Below are 24,193 nucleotides of genomic sequence, written 5' to 3'. Positions count from 1 at the left end.
ATAAAGTTCTCAGTTTTGCATATAGAAAGTCCTGGCTGAGATTCATGGAAGCAGAATAACTTTGGGATATCTGCCCAAAACAGACTGAACAGCTGAGTCTTCTGGGAATCACCTGGTGCTAAGAAATCTTCATTTCTTTTCCTACCTCCACAGATTTTTATGGCACCAAAGAACTCAGGGTGCCTCTGCTGGGCAGATAGAGCCTGGGAATTTGATTATAACAATCTCTCTCTTGGTGGCTTTTTCCATTGTAATGGAAAATAAAATAAAATGGGTAATAATTTCTCCAGGCATTGAAAGAGGAGATCAGGTTCAATAGTTCCTGTTTTTTTCTTCACTTATGCAACCTTGTCATTGCTTCCTGCCTGCTGTAACACAGAGAAGCAGAGTAGAACAAAACCTCACTCAGTGCTAGTGATCTAACTACGTATCTGTTCTTTATATCTAGTGAGGATTAAGGTTGTTTTTCTATTTCTTGGGGTGTGCTGTTTAGTGTAGTGGTCCAGGGCCTTGGCTCCAGCCCACATTGTCATTAGAAACAGTAGATAGCAGTAGATGTTCCCTCATTAGTTCCTACTTGTATCAGGTCCTGAGCATATTTGGCTTGTGAATGCTGGGCAAGAAGCAGATGTTTCAGATGGTCTTTTTTTTTCTTCTTCTTCTTCTTTTTTTTTAACTCCTACACTATTAATATCTGTGATTCCATAGTCATGTGTGGAATCACTCAGATGCTAAACAGAAAAAACCCCTAACAAATAAACAATCCTTCCTATTCCCCAGACAAAATATTCATTAAAACGAAGGTGTTGGTAAGGGGAGTGTAAGTGCTGCGGTTTAATGCTGTAGTGCCAATGGTAATGTTCAATTAACACCTCATCAGTTAATTACTACTTTGAAAATTGGCAGAAGAGAGCTGGTGTAAAATATTCATGGATGGAATACTTGCTTAGAGTGGCTGTGGACAATAAAATAGTAAATTGCCACAGTATTGTCTACTGAGTTCCCCATTAAACTCCAGCCTAAATATATCCCTTGCTCCTCCTCCATTACTTTGGTGCTATTGGAAATGGCAGCACAGAGCTCCCCCAAGTAACCTGCCTCTCTTTTCTTTCCCCAGGACATGCATGTTATCAGCACAGATGAGAATCAGGTGTTTGCAGCTGTTCAGGAGTGGAACCAGAACGACACATACAATCTGTACATCTCTGACACCCGAGGGGTCTACTTCACCCTGGCCTTGGAAAATGTCAAGAGTAGTCAAGGGCTGGAGGGGAATGTGATGATTGACCTCTATGAGGTATGTCATAACTCCAAATATCTCACTGCTGTCTCAGGAGCTCACATGATGCCAGTTGCCTCCTTGCACATCAGTGTCATAAAATGCATGTGAACAGTGAAGCCAACAAATGACTAAATACAGAGTTTTACCCTTCCTAGATTTACTGCTATATTCACCAGTAGGTTCTCAGGTGAGGAACAGCTCATGGCTCTTTGATGCATAGGAAAAAGTTGTGGAATTCAGTTCCACAGTTGCTAAGAGGAACTCTGTCAGCCAAAATGCTGCTTGGACCCATGTTGGCTCTATGGCTCTGAAAGCTCCCAGCAGTCTCAGTAGTATCATTCTCCAATATATGCTGCATTTCTGGCAACCTAATCTCTTGTTTTAGAAGAGACTGCCGTTTTCAGCTGTACTTTTCACCTTTCTCAGCTTGGACTATTCTGGGAACTTAAATGGTTATAGATATGCCCTCTTGGGCTATCCCATGTGCATGGAAACTCTCATACTTCATTTTGATGCCCTTTTTACCCTGAGCCTTTTTCTGAACAAGTGTGCTCTGCTTAAGCTCATGGTACAAATGCCAGTTTGCATTGGCTTCTATAATCTAGGACAATTGATCCTAACAATAGGACTTCTAATATGCCCTGGTCCATCTCTTGCTCTCCTGCCTGTTTTCCCTCTGGAACACTCAGCTGAGGAGAAATTCAATCCTCAGCTGCTGTTCTGAGGGTCAGGTTCTGTTTTCAGGTCTCCTCCAGGGTATTTTTCTGACCATTTAGAATAAAGGTCATAAAGTAGATCTGAGTGCCTTTGAGGATGAAGATGCTTCCTGTACTTCCCCATCACTGTCTCAGTATTAGCTCTGCTCTGTAGTTTTCCTTCAGCTGCCCTCTACTTGGAAACCACCTTGAATTGTCCAGAGATCTCAAGAGTTATCCATCAGTGCAGATGGACTGGAGGAGGATGGGCACTGCCATTTCAGTCATTTGGACATTTTTTACCATTAATCTCTCTGCAGTGCTGGCAGCCCATGGAAAAACTGTTGCCTCTTATTACTGTCAGCTGGGGAAGCAACTTTACTGCATTATGTAAAGGTGTCCTACATCCCAGGGGGTAAAGAAAATCTTTTGTTTTGTTTTATTCATCTGACACCACACAGCAACCTGGATTGAAATTGATGGGATCAGACTTAGAGCATCATATCTGCTGAGTATCTAGATAGAAGGAATATTGGCTGACACAGAACCTGGCACAAACCTTCCTTTCAGTTTGATGTTCTTGCTGGAAGAGAACAGAGCCAGCCAGCATGGTTCTCTGAGTCAGATTGTTAGAGTGATCTAGGGGAAAATGGAGAGGAAGGCAAGAGAAGGAGAAAAATCCATAGATAAATTAAAAGTAAGTGGAGAGATTGCCAAATGAGTCCTTCTCTGGTGGCAGCAGTATATTTAAAAAAGCATCAACATTAGAGAAGATGCCAGAGAAAGTCCTGTTTAATGTGCATGTTTGTCAGGTGTTAGAAGTAAGTTCTTCTGGTTGCAGTGAACACGTTTGTGTGTGTAATTCCCAAGCTGATTCTAAATCAAGAATAAATCTGCTCAATGCTGTGAAGCAGGGAATTGGACTGGGTACAAAGAAATAAAAATTCTTTCATGTTGTGTCCTTGAGCTCACAAAAAGGCTGTCCTAGAGACCACATCCTAAAGTGAGGGAAGAGCTAAATCACTGACCACAGTCTGAATGCCCTTTCTAGTTCCTGTGTCTGCCCAGGCTGTGCTGGAATGGTCCACAGCAAGACAGTCCCACCTGTGACAATCCATGACTGAGGTGATAACAGACTGTGAGGTGGTGTGTTTATAGCTATGGTATATGTCCCTGCCACTCTGGAAATTACTTTTTCCTAGAAGTATGTATGTTGGCTGAGGAGTATGTTCAATGTATGAAGGTGGTAATGGGGAGTGAAAAATGTCTTAAGAGGTGTGTGCTCAAGTGTCCTGTATGGATCTTTCTGAAGCTGTAGAGCAGCATTAGTATCTGCACACAATGCATTCAGGGTGGTGGGGATTCTACAGTTCCTGTGGAGGAGCTGATGGAGTGCTTTCCTCTCTGACCACTGGTAGTCATGCACTCGCTTACCTGGGCCTTTCTCTGCAATCACTGTGTGAGCAGCAAGGCTGAGCAGCTCCCTGTGTGTGTCAGGGCTGTGTATGTGCAATTGGTCTGTCTCTTCCTTCTGAGAGTACACAAGCATGTGTGTGCAGTCTTTTTTTTTAAGATAAAGCTGTCCAAGACTGACAGAATAACTTTGCTTTCTCAGGAAAGGATTCTGAATCCCAGCCTGTGACTAGAATCATAAAAAGAAAAAAAAAAATCAGGATTTCAGAGCACTTTTATTGCTCGATATATAAAGTGCTCTTTAATCATTTATGGCCAGCGTTTCACAGGGACTGTATAATAGAATAATTTTGGGACAGCAGCAAAGCAAAGTACAACTGCAACTATAGGCTGTAGCCTCTAGTAGTAAAGGCAGAAATATGTGGTTTTTTCCATCCCTGTCTATTCATGCACTGTCACTGTGAGACAGGAGTACCCTTGTCTTTTCAGGGTGCCTTTCTACTAAAACAAAGAAATCCTGAATACTTAGTTGGATAGGGTCTAACAATCTAGCTGGTAAATTGAAAAGGTTATATTTTTTCTGTTTATATCCACAATGAATTAGTTAAATATTTAATTTAAATACTATTGCCCTTTAAAGCAAGCTATGTCAAAGTCTTTATGAACTTCAAGTGAAATTCAGGATGGTGCTATTTGAATGACTAAGTACATCACTGTGCTGTACCTAAGCACTGTGCATAAGTAGTTTCACAGCATGTGATTTAAAGTGCAATAAGGTCCTGTTCACTGGTAGCTGTAGCATCCAAATCCAGCCCCATAATTAAATGGTTTGAGCTGTAAAAAGCTCTAAATCTGCTGTGTAACTGTTTGCCATGCCATGTCATTTAATCTCTGTGAATAAAAACTCTTGATGAATGATTCTCTCTGCTAATTCTACATCGTAAGCAGAGGTGAGGTGGATGACTGGACAGACTTGCTGGAAACCAAAAAGTTTCTCATTTACCCCCTCCTTCTCCTGATATCACTTCCCTTTTTATTGCAGCACTCAGATTGCAGATTGACAGCCTAACAAATTCATTCTCAAGCTGCAGCAGCTATTGGGCTATTGATTTTCAGTGTGCTGAGAAGATGGGAACATTCTGCAGTGTGAGTTGTGGTTTGAGGTTGACTCTTTTTTTCTCCTCACTAAGATACTTTTAGGCTTGGTTCCAATGTGAAACTGTTAGTGTCATGTCTTTGCAAAATCCTCCTGCAGGTCTGTGGATTTAAACTGTTGGGTAAAACACCAGGAAAAAATGAAAGGATGAAGACCTCATTGCCAGCTCTGTAACTGGCATTCTGTGTGGCCTTGCTTGAGTCACCAGTGCTTTGGTTTCCTCAAAATACAAAACTGTAACAAAAATACCTCTGTGCCCCAAGTTATCCCATTGAAACACTGATAATTATTGTTTCGAAACACATTGAGATCCTTAGATGAAATGTCTGAAGAAGGCTGGATGAGAATAGAAACACTGAAATGCAAGTTTATGTGTGTGTGTTGCTGTTTTCTTCACAAGCCCAAAATTGCTGCTGCTTCCTGCTGCTGCTGTGCAAGAGAAAAATAATTGCCTGTGCATGTTTCATCTTTCAGGGGGAAGGATGCCTACACAGTTGAGAGGTTGTCACTTTACAGATAATGCTACTGACATCTTGCCATGTTCCCATGATGATTCTGAAATACAATATTTCTTTCCCATTTGTCATCTTTGCGCCTATGATGGCTCTGTCTCTTCCCCAGCACTCCAGCTTGCCTTTGATGTACATTGGCAATTCTGGACCTGACACTGACCACACTGACAGAGCCATCAGAGCCCTGGTGGGTTTGACAGAGAAAACAGGACATGCACAGAGCCTGCATGGACTTGATCTATTTTTCAGCCATGTCAATTTTTCCTAGGTAGCAGGGATAAAGGGAATGTTCTTGGCTAACAAGAAGATTGACAACCAAGTGAAAACTTTCATCACCTACAATAAAGGGAGAGACTGGAGTTTGTTGCAGGCTCCGCACACGGATCTGAGGGGAAATCCCATTCACTGTCTCCTAGTAAGTACCTGAGGGGGGAATTTGGGGGGTGATAATACCCCAGAACAATCTTTTTTCTGCCAGGTAACGTAACAAAAAGAGGGCAGCTCCCCTCTCCATGCAATGTCTCATGGAGTGCAGTGCTTCAGGCTTGGGCTGCCAGGGGTTTGTACATTGTAATTTACGTTAATTTAATTTAATTTCTGGAACAAATAGTGGATCAGCTGCCTTCTGCAGAAGTGCTGTGTTCCCTGGAAGAGCAGGGGAAGCTGGATGCTGTGTCTGGCAGTCAGTTCTCTGGACACTAGATGGGAGGCGAGAGCTGCTGTAGCTCAGAACTCTGAGCACAGTAACTGGAAACAGGCTGAAAGGAAAAGAGATTGGGATTGCTTTCAGGCTGCTCTCTTGGCATTAATATTTATTAACATTCATCATTTTCTCTTTGAGCTCATAAGTGAGAATCGACACATTCATCCAAATATATGTGCAGCTTTGTGTTGGTGTAAATTGTATCCATCTCTGTACTTACTGATATAGATCCACACATAGCTACGTCTTTAATCATCGTTATATGCAAACAGCTTCCAAGAGGGAGAGTGAAATATAAGTAATGTGAATAGAATTGGAGACCTCTATGAAGTTAGAGAGCCTAAACTGATCTTGACATATTTTTCAGCTGATGCAATCTATTCACAGTAGTGGGATAATACTCAGAACCCCTGTATTTGGGATTCTCAATAGCTTTCATATTATACTAATTCTAATATGGTTCCAGGCAGAATCAGGGACACTATTTAGATTGCTCTTACTGCTCCTGTCCTGTACTTGCATGTTGTTTTGCATCTTAAAAAAAAAATAATTTCTCATTTTGATGCATTAGAATCTGAATCAGCGTTATATTTTGTAACTGAATGCTACACTAATCTCTTAACTGAATGTCATGCACTATTGAAAGAGCAAAGAATAAATATTTGAAGCTGCTCAAATAATTGATTTTTTGATTGAGCCAAAATGCAAGTCCTTCATTTCCTCTCCAGTTTGGACAAAATGAATAGGAAAGACTGGGGGTAAGACAGAAGAGTTATTTCAGAGCATGACTAAATTCTTTTGGGTTTCAAATTTTTAAAATTTGTAACTAAGTGAATTTTTTATTAGATACTTCTGTGTGGTGAAAACTAAAAAAGATGGCATGCAAAAAACTTAGCAGGCATAAAGCCATTCAGTTCTTTGGAAGGGACTATGTAAAGAGGCCTTTGTGTTTCAAATAGATAGTATAATCGAGTTTTAACTGAAGTGAACATATTCAGTAAAAAAATGCTGACATTTTGACCTCAAATTATAACCAATTTAATCAGAAACTCAAGATTTTTATTTTATGATATGATAGTATAATATCCTAGGGGACTGGCAAGGCAGAAGAAAAAAAAACACATCAGAAATAAAATAATAAAAGTAGAATTTATTTTTTTTCCCATGAATTTGAAGTTAGAGTTCTGAAACTGCTTTCCTGGTATTTTTGTGCAGGGATCATGCAAAGTCTGACTTGCCACTGGTTATAAGTGAGCCTATAAGTGCAGGAATTGGGTATTTTGTATACAAGGCTATACCTGCCACTGTAGTTGGCCATTATACAATGGAAGGGATTAAATATCTGTGTGTGAAATAGAAATGGACAGTTTTTATGAAGGGAGAGTGAGTTATGGTCCCTTTAAGCTTTACCTTCCTTACTGTATCTGCTACTATATCCATGGGCACCAGAAGATCCAATAAACTTCATTTAAAATTAGACCAGATATGCCTGAACAAGCTGAGTTCCCTTGGGGTGATAAATTTGAACAAGCCAGGCAAAGGGTCAGGAGGAGGTGCAGAAAGTGTGGTCACTTGTAGGGACACAGTGAGAACTGACCTGGAGAAGCACATGGTTCTCTGGGGATTGCATCTCCATCCTTGGAGCTCCACTGTACATAAACCACTATTTAAACATTAGTTTGTTTTTATTTTGCACTCTATGCAACCATGTACTTGTTCTGAGAATTACTTCCACCTGGGCAAGCTCAGTAGATGTTTGTCATGCTGTTTACATTTCTTAAGTGCTCTGTGACTTGAGCTGGAGTGCAGGAATTGTTCTGTGATTTCAGGGTGCTGAGGGACAAATCTTCAATGGACTTTAACCTTGTATCTCAGTCTTTGTCCTTCCAGGAGAATGGGAAGTATTTTATCAGCCCTGCCCTGTGATAAGGTCAGAAGAATATTTAGCCATGTTGATTTTTCCTCTTCTCCAACATTGGGTAAAACAGGCAAAAGGCCTCTTTCATTCACTCCTCCATGCTTAGGTTTTCACCAGCTTTTGGAATGGCAGAAGGGCAGGAAACCTCAGCTGAGCATGCAGAATCTCAGGTGGTCAACTTGCAGATTTGAAAGAAAGCAAATAGCTGAAATCTGAACTAAACTTACTCATTAGGTTTTACAGGAACAGACAGTCTGCTTGCCATAGAAAGGGAGGGATAGAAGTACAGAAAATATACCAAACCACAAAGTGAAATAGCAATTCTGCAAGAGAGACAAGCTATTTAAAAATCCCATCTGAGGTTCACACCTAATAGTGGGGAAGATGAAGGCAGAATGCGGAATGAAAGAATTCTAGAAATTATAGAGAATAAACCTCAGAAGTTGGGAGTGGTAGGAAAGTTTTTGAAGCAGAAGCACTCTAAGTTTACTTTCCTGGAAATAACTCAGGGATCCGTAAGGGTTTTCTACGGAGAAAAAAGGCAGAGAAAAGGAATTTTCCCCTGCTCTTAGGCAATTCTGTTCCTTGTCAGTGTGACATAGCTTAGCATTTAAAACACTTCACAAACTCCACTCACCTCTTCAGCCACCCCTGCATCACTGGTTTTACCTCCTTATGTCAATTGCTCCTTTTCCTTCTAGACATAACTGTTCCTGACATGATCCTGCTTTTCCTTATGGTGCAGATAAGTGAATTCTTCATAGTCCATTGTACATGTAGTGTCTCCCATCCTTGCTGCACAGCAGATACTAATGCTTTCCCACTGCTGCTTTTCAGCATAATTGTCTCCAGCATTAGCTCAGGACTCACAATGACATATGTTCCAGCTCATTGGCAAAATGGGATCTGCCATTTCCCAGAGTGACAGCACAGTCCCCAGCCTGTGAGTGCAGTGCTGTGTGCTCTGTGCATTGGGTCTTTAAACCTAAACTAAGTGAGAATTAAAACAGAAGTAAGTACATAGCAGCTAAGTTGTTGGCTAAGGAGGTTAGGAAGGAATCTGGTTGAAGCCCAGGGCGAGCCAGACAAAACCATGCCTCTACTGACAGTACACTCCAGGTGGTTTTTCAAAAGGACTCAGAATTTCTTCACATTATTTGTGAGACAACTCTAAATAATGAGGAAGGAGGAAAGCAATGAAATTCCATCTAATCCCAGGGTTTTGTTTTTCTTGTGTATACCACTTGTATTCTAAGATGAATATACCTAATCTTCATGAAATAGCTGCCAAGGTATTTTATTCCAAAGATGCTGGGTTAGTTCAGTACTTACCATGTGTTGCAAAGTGATTAACTGAGGAGTAGTTGTGTCTAGCAAGAGATGAGCCTGGGAGAGTTAATCAGTTAGCTTTCAGGGATGGACTTGTGGTTCAAACACAGGGCTGAATCTCAGGAGAATCTTGATTCAATTTTTGGGTGTATCTCAAATTTCCTATGTGACCTTGGGCAAGTCATATATTTTCTCTGTGCCTTGCTTCCCCACACATCTGTTTATTCCCTCCCACATTTTTTTTTTTGTCTTTTCCATAGGAATTTAAAAGGATTTCAGGATAAAGACCCTCTTCTCATAAAGGGGGACCTTTATGCCATCTGGTACAGGGTATTTTAAGCATCTAAGTGAGGTGTTTTGAATATGTCTCTTGAAAGTGTTTATCTCTTTTCATTGTTCCTTGCTATTGCAGGTGAGCAAATACTGTGACTACCCCTAGGTTTGTGAATGGTGACTAGCATCATCTTTGTGTTATATATAATATTTTCTCTCACTTCTGATGAGGGACAGCCACTAATATATTTGGTTTGTATTGTGTCCTGCCATTGGAGATAGTTCAGGTGGGCTGTGCAGAACAGCCAAAAGTGGATTTGTGGATGTTTATGAGAAATTTTACTAAGAACTCATGAGTTTCCTGAGGGGGGGCCCCATAAGAGTGTTGGCTTGAAAATATTAGGAAGCAAGTAATGAACTCCAGCATAATTGTAAAAACTGTGGCAGTGGGCAGAGAAAGAGGCTTTATCACCTGTGCTTTATCTTCTATCTAGAGTTTAAATGCTCCATGATGTGGTTGCCTTTCCCTTGGTGTCTGTGCAACAGTTAGCACAGATGGAAACAAGACAAGACAAGGAAACCCAAACTTGTGATTCTGGTGATAATAATGATTTTAGTAGCCTGTTGGTAATGACAAAAAGGACAGAGAAAATTGATGAAAATTCTGAAAATTTGTGAGATGAAATTCTGAAAAAAGTGAGATGTCTGTATGTGAATTAAGCTGTGGGAGCTGGAGGAGGAGCACAGAAGGACCAGCAGAACACAAAACAACTGGAAAAATACCTGTTGATGAACTGTATAAGGACAGAGATGGAGAAGGTGTACAGGGGAATGAGGAAGAGAATGCTAACACAGTCAGGATGTGGGGGGGCCATGGGCAGTAACTTCAGGTGTTTGGCTGAGAGTGGAAAGGTTGGCTTTCACACCATAGCCAGTTGGCACTAGAGACTCTAAGCATTACTGCACTCCAACCAGTAAGAAGTCATGCCACTAAAAAGACCATCTGTCTGCTTGGACAGATGGCCTGGCTTTTAATAGTGGAGAGATATATTCCATTTCTATATGCTATATCTGTGAAATGAGATAAATTTGAAAGGAAACCTCTGGTAGCACAAAGATTGAATCTTAACAAGGTCTCATCTGAGTTGGGAATTGGCTGAGTTGCCATTAGGTTCTGTCTTCAAAATGCTGAAGTGGGCTTGGAGTATGTTAGTTTTAAAAATATGTTTTCTATTTAGTCTTCTCACAACCTACCCAAATGTAAAAGGAAAGAGTTCATGCTCTTGCAGTGCTTTTCCACTTCCTTCATTCGTGTCAGCTCAATTTGTTTCCCAGTCCCTCCCGGCGCCCCGGGCTGCCCTCGCAAGGCTGTCACTCGGAGTTAGGCTGCTCAGTACATTCCACTTGGCAGCTTGTGCTCCCTGCTGCACACCCACGTCCCCCTTTCCTGTCTCACATAAGTGAGAGCTCCCGTCTCTCCTCAGCACCCTCGTTTGCCTTTGCCAGAAGAGCCCTGCCTTTCTCCACAGGAGAATTGCCATTTCAGTCACATTCACCTGCTTTGAGATGGGATGGATAAATGGCCCTCCTCCAGTGACCTTTGGGACTAGGTCTCCTATAGAGGAGGTCTGCAGGGCTCTTGGGGTCACAGCTCTAGCCTTTAGGCAGCTGGTGTTATTCAGGAAAACCTGCCCCCTTTGAGCCTGAAGATTCCTCTGCACAGCCCCTCTTACACAGCTGGGCAAGCTGAAGAATGGGCTTTGCTCCAGTTCTGCTCCTGTGCGATGTCCACTTGGAATGGGTCAGTTTGCTTCAGGTTTTCTTGCCAGTATTTTTCCCTTGCTCCTCCCTTAGCCTGTTTCATGAAGGGCTCTTCATGAGGTTTGAAAGAAAAAAAATTCTGGAAATAAAACCCGAGTGAAGAAAATAGCATTCAGAAATTTTCAGAAAATATCACATTACAGATTTGGAGGGAATTGTAATGGCAGCCTTGAAAATCTGCCCATCTGTCTTACTTTCTAGCTCAGCTGATTTATTCTGTACCACTTGTGTCTTACCTGAGTACCCAGAACACAAAATCAATAGCAAGTAGGTAAGGTTTCCATGGATGTATTTGTATTGAAAACTTAAAGGTCACATCCAGATGGGCAATGAAGCTTTGCTTTAAACTTGAAATGAACACTTTCTAGTTGTGATACTTTTTTGTATTTATTTCAGTGCATTTCAGAGCAGTCATATGTCAAAAAGAGTTAAGAAATGGTATGAGATAAAGTTTTTTTCCTTGGCTAATTAGTGGTGATTCAGCACCACACCAGTAGGGTTAAATTGCTTCTTGTTTCAGAGATAGCTTGGGCAGTGCTGCTCAGAGTCTCTTCATATCTGCACCAATCTGCATGATTGCTTCTCACAGAGTAGGAGCCAGGAGCCTCAGGTAGTCCTTACCATCATCTGCCTGTGCAAGCCTGGTCCTCTCCTTTCAGGTACAGCCTCAAAGATGTGGTCCTTGGAAGGGGGTTTCAGCCTGGTTTCAGCCTGGTGCATCGGATTCCCACTGGGAATGATGGCAAAGTGGCTGTGCCCATCTAGGGATTAGGAGGAAATACAGAAAGACACTGTATGTTTCTAGGCCTGTAGAAACAGGAGCATGGATTTTTGTTTCTGCTTTTTACTTTTATTTCCCCTTTCTCCATAGCCCTATTGCTCCCTTCATCTTCACCTGAAGGTCTCAGACAACCCCTATACGTCAGGAAACATCGCCAGCCGAGACACTGCCCCCAGTATTATTGTAGCTTCAGGTATGAAACGTTTAAAAATTGCCTTGTTTGATGTGCAAACCTGGATAAATTCTGGAGTTTGTGGAGGGTGTTGGATGGCTCTGGGGTGCCACACCCCCAGTATTGGGAAAGGAGGCAAGCTGTCAAATGAAAATCCTTATGGGCCTTCAGCTTGTCATGTGCTTTTTATGGAAACTGGCCTTCAAGACAGAGGAGATCATGTCTAGCCCTCTACTCTTGTGAGCATAAGATCAAATCAGGGTATTTCCTTTGCATGTAGAGGAGTTGTATATATTGGGTCTTTTATGTATTTTTTTCAAACTGAAACGCCTTCCCTCTTCCCCCTTCCCTCTCATTTTCCTCCCAAACCCAGAAGTTCTACAACTGCAAAATAAATAAATACATTTACTCCCCTGATTTGCTTATTGTTCTGTTTCTGAGAGGGTTCCCTCACTAACCAGTGCTCATCTTACAGGTAATGTAGGCACTGAGCTATCAGACAGTGACATCAGCATGTTTGTTACTTCTGATGCTGGGAACACTTGGAGGCAGGTAAGTAGCACAGGATCACTGGTTTAAATACAAATCAGGAAATATCATAAAAGTAGATTCAATCTGTCACTTACTTTTTGTTTCATTTGGTTTGGGGTAGCTTTTTCTCAAAGGTACCAAGATGTTCAAAGAGAAAAACTGAATATGCTGTTAGACTTCATATAACAGAAAATTATTTTTATTATTCTGTTCAGAGTTTGACTTCACTTTAATCCCATAGAAAAGACAACAGAATAAATTATGAACAATAAGGGGAGAGAAAGTGTTACCTTTTACTGTTGTAAATCCCTCATCCCAACCAAACTATTTTTCTTTTTGTCCATGACTATACTTATCCAAAAATCAGCAGTTTCACTGGTCTATTTTTTCTCACTTCAGCTGAGACTTACTTCACCTAAGCTGAGTTGTCCAAAGTTTGTTGTCCATATAAATGGATTATTTTGCAGAAAAAGTCAAAATCTAGAAAAAGGCAAAATTCAGTTTGCCTTTTTCAAAGCTACCTACCTGTGGAAAGAGACTGGATGATGAAATTATATCCAGTTCCTAATATTTAGTGGAGTCTCACCTCCTCTAATGTGTTTATCTTCAGATCAGGAAATTCTGTTTACTCCTATTTTCTGAATGGGATATCAAGTCATGGAGAGAAAGAGTAACTTTCTCAGACTAACAAATGCAGCTGTAGAGACTGTAGAGCAGATGTTTGCAGAAAGTTAATATAAAAAAGACACAGGGAGAGAAAACATTTTCCAATATTTGATAATCCAAGAATCTAATTATTTTGCAGTGTTTGACCAGCCTCATTTTTCTGCCTAAATCAATCATTTGAGATGGGGCCAGACATGTGCAAACACATGAAATTCTTCTTCAAACAAAAATTTGTCATCGAAAGGAGGGAAATTGTTGATCCTTGCAAAAAGATCATATTTCTAACTTTCTGTCAAGCAAGAGAAGAATGGATTTTCCATGGACCTGGAAAAAAAAACTGAGTCCAGGAAATATATCTATAATTTCCTCTACTTTATTATTTTCCTAGCATATAACTGTCCTGTGTCATGATCCTGCTTAAAGAACTGTGACATTTTCTTGATTCTTATGGTAATAGGTTTGAATTAATACCTTTTTTTTTTTTTCTTTTTTCAGATCTTTGAGGAAGAGCACAGTGTTCTGTACCTGGATCAAGGTGGAGTACTTGTTGCCATGAAACACACATCTCTGCCTATCAGACACCTCTGGTAATGACTCCATTTGTGCTAAATGGCTGCTGTCCCTCTTTCCATATGCCAGGAAGTAGGCACTTAGTATGCATCCAGTCTTCTGAAGCTCTAGAAAGTATTAGTTAGGATACTGGCAAACATTAGGTCAGATATAGCTAAGAAATCCTGGAAATTGCAGTTTATATAATTTTGGCTTCGCAAGATCTGAGAAATCATCAGTGTAATTCCACAACACTCCTGATTTAGCACATCTTGGCTTTTTGGATTTGTTTATTTATTACATTTGTGTGTGTGTGTGTGTATTGTTTATGCTTTTGTCTCTCATTAAGTTACCAAAGTAGTCCTAATTTTCAAAATTATTGATGAACTTGCCTTCTGTGTAGGCAAGCAGGCAGCACTCATGAACCAGAATTTTGTTGAATACATTCAGGGTTATGTAGCTGATAATGCAGAAGTGCAGTTAGCACTCATGAGTGAGGAGGCAGAGTATACCTTTGTGCTGTTCTGAATAATTTATTTCCACCACAGTCAATGTGATATCAAAATCTGAAGCACCCAGACCCAAGTCTTAAAAAATGATGAGTGGTTCTAAGCTTTCACTTACACTCCCCACAGGGGGGGCTGCTGGTCTGAAGAAACTCATCCTCCTGAAAACTAACCTCAAAATGTTTTATATTGGGGACTCAAAAGCCAGATGTTCAAAATCTCTCGTTTATTTTTTTAAAAATCTTATGCTAGACTGCATTTTGCCGTTTGAGCATCAATCTTTAACATAAATTCTAGTTTCTACCACTTAAATATTGGCCATGGGTTAGTGGTATGATGCCAGACAAGCTTGATCAATGCTCTGATTTATGATGCTTCCCCAAAAAATAGTTATTTAAAGGACAAAAAAAATCAGAATCCAATAAGAGAAGCTGTTTTCTGCTTCTCCATAGCAGCTGCAGTTAACTAGAGAATCCCTTTGAGTAAAATAGGAGAGTAAGGAAAGAAGACACTAATTCTGCTTTCTCCTCCAGGTTAAGTTTTGATGAAGGGAGATCTTGGAGCAAGTACAGTTTCACATCCCTCCCACTGTTTGTAGATGGAGTTTTAGGGGAGCCTGGAGAGGAAACCCTCATCATGACGTAAGTGAGCATGCCACAATGATGCTGTGCAGGTGAACCACGCGAGGTATTTTGGAACAGTGGCATTTCTGGTTGGGGACCAAACCAAGTACAATCTGCAGCCAAGAGTTTGCAGTCTTCTGTTGCTAAATCATCAGTTTATTTGTGATATGACCGAGGGATTAGCAACATGGTTCCTTGCAAGTTGGAAACACATTATCACTTAGCTTATCAGCATGAAACCTGACTCCTCAAATTGAATGTGATATAAAGCAGAGTTCCTGTTAACAGATTAATATTTGGAAGAAAAATTGTGAGGTGTTTTTTATAACTGTGTTTTTGCTGCTGCAGTCTTTTTTTAAAATGAGACACAGAGAGTGAAGACATTCTTTTATAAAAATGAATGACAAAATGTTGCCTTGAGGCTGACTCATGAAAAATTATGTTTAGTTTCAATGTGGTATGCTGAGTTATGCATGATGCATAAATCTGGACTCAGTATGCCACAAACTGTGATATTTTATCTGAAATCAGACTGTAAAAACAAGAAGTATTTCTGACTGACCTGTAATAAGCTGAATATGTGGCTTGGAAACTAACCTGAGCTAATAAAGATGTATGAAAAATGTTCCTTCAGGTTCTGATTTTAATTTGCATGCAAGGGATTCCCAAAGCTTAAAACTCAGATAAAACTCTTGAAGGTATTACTGTCTCCAGCCCCACATCAAGTTTTCTCTTGACTCTTCACGTTGGGTCATTTTGGAGATTGTCATAAATGGGAGGGTCTTAGTGAACAGAATGAAAGCTCCATACAATTTTGCAGTTTCTATAATAGGATTACACAATTTAGCAGGCTAAGTTTCACCTTGTCAGTCCAGTGAAAATGAGTAGGACTCTCACTCTTAAAGCAATTGATCTCTGTTGGAAATTGTGGTGACTGTACCTCTGTAACTACCAGACTCCTTTTACTGTGTATTCCTCTTGCTGCATTCTGCAGGGTGTTTGGACACTTCAGCCACCGCTCCGAGTGGCAGCTGGTGAAAGTTGACTACAAATCCATCTTTGATCGGAGATGTGAGGAAGAGGACTACAGGCCTTGGCAACTCCATAGCCAGGTGAGAAGTGAGGATGCTGGGATGTGACCTGAAGTAGCTAATGATCCTACAGTTCAAGTTCAGCCCAATCCAGTATGCTTGTAACAGTTTGGTGTCAGCTCATCCCTTACTGGGTGGGTCTGTTCTGTTGCATTGGTGTGTTGGCCTCACATTGAGATTCTGTGATCCCTGAAGAATGAACAGCTGCATTTTGGGTGTCCTCCTGCACACAGACAATTACCTCAGGCTTATGCAGACTAGAACAATACAACAACAGCAGAAGACCTGCCACTGAAGCCTGAGCTCCTTCACTCTTACATATCCCATCCAATTTCCCCATCCTTACCTCCTTTCTCTCCTTCATCATCACTCTGTATCCTCAGAGCCAGTGTCTTAACACCATTCTAGTTGTTTTGCATTTGTTTCTCCCATTTCTGGCCCTCTTAGCCTCATTTCTTGCTCACTTGATTTCATTCCTGTTCTGTGTCTCTCTGCTGTGAGTATTGGGCATTTTAATCCCCAGTTCATTGGCCCCCATGCCCTGCCCTGTGCATCCTGCATCACTCTCTGAACCATGGAATTCATGCCCAGCAAGGTGAGCTGCTCTGCACAGTGCCTGCACCTGCCTCGAGGCACCTTCCCAGCTCTGCCAAGACACAACAGCCTATGTTTCATCAGGTTAGAATAAAATATGGCCCAAATTCTGTGGTTACATAAACACCACAGGCTCCACTGAAGTATGGAGCAAAGCACACATTTATATCATCAAAGGTTGTCTTTCTGTATATATCTTGCTGGGCAAGAATTTATTAATGAATATGAAATGAAAGTAGCTTGACTTAGACTAGCTGCTCACACAAGGCACAACTCTACACTAAAAATATCAGTTATTACTTAGATCTTTAGATGCTGAAAATCAGTGCAGCATTGAATTTCAGGGAAGCACAGCATTTTGGACCAGTTGCTATTCAGGCCCTTCTGTTTCATGCCATCAAATTATCAAATCAAAGCTATGAAAACTTTTCAACAACAATTTTAACAGCATAAAAGGTAATAAGTGAGACTCCACTGTATTTTGTTCTTTGCTTTCTTGTGCTTGCATAAGCAAAAATACCAAGGATTTTGCAGTATTTTTTTGAGAATATTGGCTTTGGAGCTTGCAGAACTATTTTCAGAAAGGCTTCTGTGTACTCTTGCCTTTTGAATTCCTTTCCACTGAGATTGCAAGGCTGAGCCTTGTTCCCTAGATAAAAATATTAAGCAGGGTGCTGAAGATGGGAAGTTTTAGCATCTACATAACAAGTCAAACCCCCTAAAACCAAACTCATCCATGGGGAGTATTTACATAAACACACATTACAGGTTTCTACTGAATGAAAATATTCCCAGAGAGGTCAGACCAAAGAAATAAACCTTCTGTGTGCCTCAGATTGTAGAGGAATCAGACCATGTTTTCAGTTGCTGTGAAATGGGCCTGTATCAAATGTTTATGGGCTTTGGAACAAATTCAGAGCTGAGTAAGATATATAAGTAATCTCAGATAATTTCTTAGTGTGTGTTGGAAAAGTTGATTTAGTTTCAGTTAGAGCTCCAGTAGCTTTAATTAACTGCAGTGTACTGAGATGGCATTTGGCTCCCCATCCTCTTCCCTCGAGTAGCAAGCACAGGCTTGGAAACACCAGGTGAAACAAATAGCCTGGTGGGCATCCAAGAAATGTTTCTGGCTTTGTTTCCAGGGAGAAGCCTGCATCATGGGAGCAAAAAGGATCTACAGGAAGCGCAAGTCAGAGAAGAAATGCATGCAAGGGAAATATGCTGGGGCCATGACCTCGGAGCCCTGCGTGTGCACAGAGGCAGACTTTGACTGGTGAGCACTGGGCAGGACTGGCTGCTCTCACACAGCACCATGGGGATCCCTAGAGAGGCTCTAGACTCACAGAGAGCAGAAATTAATAAATGTGTAGGTATTGAAATGGGCTGCTCCCTGATCATGCAGGTGTGGAAAAAGAAGGAAAGGTGGAATAGGGATCTGTAATCCCCTAAAGCTCCCACAAAATCAGTGCTGAGCATTTTCCAGGTCACATCTCTGTGCAATAAGGTGACAGGTCAATTTAGCACATCTAACCTTAGCAATGAACAAGGGTGGCTGACAGTAGTCTGAAGACATATAACAGCATTGTGTAAAAAAGAAAATAAATTTCTTAACACATACACCCATATGTATATATGAATAAAAGTAAATACATGCATATGCAAAGTATGCCTTCAGCTTCTAGAATCAGGTATCTAGGAAATAAATTCCTGGGCCATTTGTGGCATCTGGACCATCATGTTTGACGTATCCAGCAGATATTGCCTTCATGATTTGAGTTAATCTCCTTCTGAAGCCTTTTCTTCTCTGATGTTTGCTATAGGAAATAGAGTCCATTGGTGAGTAATGCACGATGTGATAAAATCTTCAGCTGCTGGTTTCATTCCAGTATTACTGCTGGCTCACAGCAATTTGCACAAAAAAGGCAGGGAACCACATTATTGAAATCTCTTTCTTACCTTTTTTCTCCAAGTCTGCAAGTTCCTTAGTATCTTGGATGAGAGAAATGTTGGCTGCTTGGCAGTGCTGATAAACTCCCTTTGTGCCTCACCCACCCAGATCTATGTCATGTTACTAATGAAACTCAGAATCTGCTGTGTGACTCCTGAAAAGATTCATCCCATCAATATTTTATATGGAAGTTTATAGTGTTTCCCTTCTCACTCCTACATAAACACAGAATGTTTTTTCTGTATAAAATCACAGAATCACAGGAGGCTTTTATATTTTGTCAAAAAAAAAGTCCATTCTCTTGCTACAAACAATACAATTATGAGCACATTTTGGCACAGATTCTGTCAATATGGTTCCTTTTTTCGTCATATTCCATTTAGTTCTTTTCTAGGGAGGTCTGTGTGTAGTTCACCATTTAGGTGTCCAAACCTTTTGGTTTTCAATCATTTAATATTTCTCTAGTAATGTAAAAAAGATAAGAGCCAAACCAAAAACCCCAAACCATCATTAAAATCAAGGAAATTCCCTGAAGATTTTGACCCTCTTTTAGGGCATGCAGTACAATGCTGAGCAAACCTCATGGCCATATAAAAAAATAGTTGATGCAATTGATTCACAGTCAGTCCATTAGTGTTTAAATCCCTGGCACTTGTAAGGGATGCACATACCTGAAACTTCTGATAAAAATATGCTTTCCTTCCAGCACTTCTCTCTGAGAATGAATATATTTATTTCATTAAAATTGACTTTGTGCCTTGCCACTATAAAACTTTGCTGCTAGGTACAGAACAAAAGTACCACAGTGACATTTGCTGGTGGAAATTTTTATTTCTTTAATGTTCACTTCAAGGAAACTTTCTCCAAAGGCTCTGCTGGGCTGTGGGAGAATCTCTAAGAGAAACTTGGATGGTTGGGCATGTACAACAGGCACTCACAGTTCACATGCATGAGCAAGACTCCTCAAATATGTTGGAACAGGCAGAATTGATCTTTCTGATCAAGAAGGACATTTCTCCTTCTCATGGAATCAGTTTTGGTTTAGACCAGACTGTCATGATCTCCTCCAGTTCTCACTGAACTCAAGTTATTCCTACAGTCCTCAGACTTGGATTTCTACTTCATCCATTTCAGCTTCCTTCCCTACTGCCTCTGATGAAAAAAGATTGAAATACTACTTTAAGCATCCAGTTCAGAAGCATTTACCAAAAACAGTCATCAGGGGCATAATTTTACATAGAAATGACAGAGCAAGACAGAAAAGGAGACAAGAAAATGGTGAGAAAAAAAGCAATTCTGTCTGCTAAGAAAGGCAAAGCTGCTGGTGCACCACTGTAGCTTCCAGTGCCTGCCTTGTTGAACTCTGCACGAGGCTTCACTGCCAGTTCTCCCTGCAAAAGCTGGAGGGAGGTTTGGAGGAAGTCAGGGTATGAATTCTCAGTGTGGAAGGGTGCCCTCTGTGGAGTTCTTTCCTTTTCAGGAAGAAAAAAAGCACTTTCATCATCCTCACTCATGACATTTCAGTACTTTTGAGTTATATTTTTTCCTTTTTTTTTTTTTTTTTTTGCTGGGCAGGGCTCTTAATTGAAGGAGATTGAAAGGGACATGTATCCCCCAAAAAGGGAGAAGTTCCTCAGCTGCCCACACTTGATTTTTGAATCTTGAAATAATTTGGACAGCTTTCTATATTGCCAGTGTTTACAGAACCCATGTTTGTATACAGAGTTGAAGAAAATAACAGTCCCTGTCACTGTGCTGTCATTGCTGTTTAAACACTAAATTTATATGGAGAAAATTTTATTATCTCGGCTTGTCAGAGATTGGAGTAAAAATTGTATCTCTCTGGTCAGGTGAAGTGAGAAAAAGTGTTATTCCTGTTAATCCTGCAAGTCCTTTTTTATCAGTTCAGGGGAAAAAAATACCAGGTATAAAAGACAAAATTTTTTTATGGTTTTTTTTTCTTGTAATGTCACAGAACTCCAGATTAATTTCAAATCTGTATGCAGCCCATTGGTGCTCCTTTCTCGGGGAAAAGGGCACATTTATTTATTGTTTTGTGCAGCGGCAAAACCGAGTGACATTAGAAGCGAATGTAGTTCCTCAAACCGTGGTACCGGGACTCCTCTGCCAGCAGAGAGCTTTTATTTATCTTTTATTTATCTTTTATTTATCCTGGGCTGGGAGCCGGAGGGGCCGGGCCAGGCTCAGCCAGCCCTGGCTCTCTGTGCAGGGAATGGGTCTCACCTAGGCTAGGCTCAGCCATTCCTGGCTCTCCATGCAAGGAATGGGGCTCAGCCAGGCCAGGCTCAGCCATTCTTGATTCTCAGTGTAGGGAATGGGGCTCAGCTGGAGCCATTCCTGGCTCCCCGTGCAGGGAATGGGGATCACCCGGGCCAGGCCGAGCCATTCCTGGCTCTCTGTGCAGGGAATGGGGCTCAGCCGGAGCCATTCCTGGCTCCCCATGCAGGGAATGGGGATCACCCGGGCCAGGCTGAGCCATTCCTGGCTCTCTGTGCAGGGAATGGGGCTCGCAGCCAGAGGGCAACAGCGCCTCAGGAATGGGGACCTCGATGCTCTGGCGCCCTCGGCAAGTCTGTCCTAGCAACAGCCTAGAAACGAGAATCTCCCTCTTCCTTTAATTGATTTGGGTAAATGGATGGCACCGTTACTTGGGTGTTATTAAAGCATTAATTTACCCGGTTTCCTCACATTGTGTTCCTTCCTGCCTTCTGAGCATTATTGCAGCGATATCTCTTCAGCAGGAACACCTCCTGGACACAGATGGAAACCTTTGGTGGAGTTCATCCTTCAGCCACCTGTCTCTCAGGTCCTTTAATAGGAACTTCGAGTGGAGTGTCCCACTGTCAGTCCTTCCTCTGAACCTGCTGTCAGTAATACTGACTGCTTCTTCTGTCAGCATTCCCATACCTCACATGGGAAGTATGAGCCTGTTGATACTGGTGCTAGTGGTTTTGGATAGCCAGAGAGGCACAAAGGTGCCTTGGTACAACTGGGAATCAGGTCTGCTTATTTATTCACAGATTATGTCAGCAAGGATCTGGCTGGCTCTTTTTATATTCTCTGGCACGTAAATCTGGCTCTTTTTATATTCTCTGGCACGTAAATTACAGCCCTGCCTGCTGGGGTGAGTTGCTATGCTAAAACATCAGGGTCCTGCATCAGGAGAAAATGTTCTGACAAACCCCAGGGAGGCAGGGGACAGACACTGAGTGGGGTTAGATTCTGCTGCTTTGTGTGTCACCATCCGTCACTTCAGTTCATGCAGGTGCCAGCTCTGAAATACACCTACATTTGCCCTCTTTGGTTATGGGCTTGGTTAGCTAACAAGTAGTAATTTAGAATGAATTTTTAGTTCATTTTGAGTGCTTGTGGAAAATGCAGATTCACTATGCAAAATCTACAGTGCATCTCTGCATCTTTAAGGGCCTGGATACCTACTGGGCATGGATTTACTGGAAAGGTTCTGGGGATTTTAGGCTCCATATTAACATAAGCTGGTATAGCTTGACTCCAAATACTGCAATGCAATTATAATTGTACACCTTTGTAGATCCACAGTTCAGGCTGTAGCTGAATCCATCCTTCTCTGAATTAAATCCCATGTCAGGTCCTGTAGAACTGGGGAACAAACACAGCTCCCCTTTAATACACATCTACACTTGAATCATGGTTAAATATCAGAAAATGGTATTAAGTGAATAAAAAGATAGTGAGACTTTTCCAGGGCTGTGGCCACAGTTATTTCTTCCCACCAGGGCTTTTGGAAACTGCAGGAAAAAAAAGGTGACTCTTTTCAGAGATAGTTCAATTCCATCCCATTTAATGTCCAAAATGTTTGGAAATCTGAGTATGCAAAACCACAAGGAGCATTGTCAGCTTCTGGCATAGCTGACCTTAAGGTGAAGCTGTTAATCTTAAGGAATTTATATGATTACATGCTAAGTCATATATTGATTTTTAGAAGCTATAAACATGGAAATCACTGAGCTGAATTAACTCGTTATTTCTATATCTTAGAGGAGTAGGATTTTAATAATTCCATGTGAATTAACGGTTCTACCAAACAGTATGTTTGTCAGGTCTCTTTTTAAATTACAAACTTCCTTAGGGGATTTATTTTCTTTGATTATTACCTATGGTGAAAATAACATTAGATAAAGGAATTTATTGTGAGCATTGGGCAGAGATGCAAAATGTCTGGAATGAATTTGTATCTAATTACAGAAAAGAACTTGCAGTTCTACTTTACTAAGACAAATAGGATTCCAGTTTAAACCAGTAAGAGGGTGAAACCATAATCAATGAGAGCCACAAGACAGGCTGCTTCCTACTGATAAAGCAATCCCTGATGGCAAACGCTCCACTCCTTTTTAGGAGATACATTATCTGTGTCACCCGAGTTCCTTTCAGGCAGGCACAAAATATCATCAATATATGCAAATTCCAATTCCCAGCTCCCAGGCAATGACTCAGGGAGCTGATTGCAGCTGAGGCTGATGCCTTCCCCATCTCCAGACTTTGCTGTACTGGCTCGTGCTATGGACATCCAATTGATGGTAATGCTCCTTGATTGCTACAAAGCCTGTTGTGCCAAATTGTAGGCAGCAATTTGTTGTCAGCATCAGTGTTGTGTGTGCACCAGCCTGTAGCCAAGGAATTCATTAGATTCCAAGACTGCGGAGGTGAACGGGTGGCTGCTGCATCTGTGGAGGGATATGGAGCAGCAATTCATGTCATTTGCTGGGATGATATTTCTGTAGGGCCTTAATGAGCCAGATGATTTGCAAGCCTGAAAAAAACACTGTGAAACTTCTGTGCTTATAGCTATTTCTGTTGTGGAAAATCCTGGGATTTCTTTCTCTTGACTTTGAGAAATACGATCCACGTACAGTCTAAACTAGTTAAGTCCAGCTTGGCTTGCCCAGATTTACAGGTAGGAATAGGAACCAAAATAGTGCCTTGAATCGAGACAAGTGCATAGTAAGAAAGCCCAGACTGCTGCATCAAATTGGATTGTGAGTACTGATCCCCTCTGAGGCAGATTTCACTGTATTAGTTTGTTTTGTTTTCACCTGATTACAGAACACTGAGTGTACAGTGTTACAGCTTTTTAATTAGAGTCACACACGATAACTTAGGAATACAGTGCTGCAGAGTATTTACAAATGAATTACAAAAATGCAGGAGTCCCATTTGTATGTAAATATTTGTTTTCTCCAAGCAAATCAGAATGGTGTTATTCTTCATTACAAAGTGTATTCTGCAGCTATAGTGTTCTTATTCCAACAAGGATGATTATAGAAGCACATGGCAGTGGAGAATTGTCTGGCTGATGCTTCCAAAGCAATTAAGCAGCACTGAGTTGGAACCATCTGAGTAAATAGATTGATGAAAAGTCAGTAAAAAAAATGAGGAAAAGACCGTTTAGGTCATCTACTTTATTGCTGTTTCCTAAAGTATGTTGTCAGTTACTTTTTGTAGATATCCCAAGCACCACAGCTGCCAAAATGTTCCTTTGCAATTGTCATGCAGTCCAGTGTATGTTTAGGGGTTTTCTTAAGTGATAAGCAGCATTCTTGATAACCACTACAAAAAACTTACCAAAGATA

The 24,193-nt window shown here is 41.1% G+C and overlaps 1 protein-coding gene across 3 annotated transcripts in view; it reads left to right on the top strand.

The window, feature by feature from the left end:
• LOC131086579 (VPS10 domain-containing receptor SorCS1) overlaps nucleotides 1-24,193 on the top strand; it is a 257,794-nt gene that overhangs the window by 194,278 nt on the left and 39,323 nt on the right. For all 3 annotated transcript variants that reach the window (XM_058029651.1, XM_058029653.1, XM_058029652.1), the window contains exons 9-16: nucleotides 1,118-1,297; nucleotides 5,327-5,473; nucleotides 11,974-12,076; nucleotides 12,531-12,607; nucleotides 13,748-13,839; nucleotides 14,841-14,948; nucleotides 15,925-16,042; nucleotides 17,758-17,888. In XM_058029651.1, the coding sequence (XP_057885634.1) occupies nucleotides 1,118-1,297; nucleotides 5,327-5,473; nucleotides 11,974-12,076; nucleotides 12,531-12,607; nucleotides 13,748-13,839; nucleotides 14,841-14,948; nucleotides 15,925-16,042; nucleotides 17,758-17,888 (956 nt within the window). The remainder of the gene's footprint in view (nucleotides 1-1,117; nucleotides 1,298-5,326; nucleotides 5,474-11,973; nucleotides 12,077-12,530; nucleotides 12,608-13,747; nucleotides 13,840-14,840; nucleotides 14,949-15,924; nucleotides 16,043-17,757; nucleotides 17,889-24,193) is intronic.

The sequence above is a fragment of the Melospiza georgiana genome, chromosome 8, assembly GCF_028018845.1.
Source record: "Melospiza georgiana isolate bMelGeo1 chromosome 8, bMelGeo1.pri, whole genome shotgun sequence".
NCBI classification, from domain to species: domain Eukaryota; kingdom Metazoa; phylum Chordata; class Aves; order Passeriformes; family Passerellidae; genus Melospiza; species Melospiza georgiana.
The sequence above is the reverse complement of the archived record's forward strand: the minus strand, read 5'-3'. Positions and strand labels throughout refer to the sequence as shown.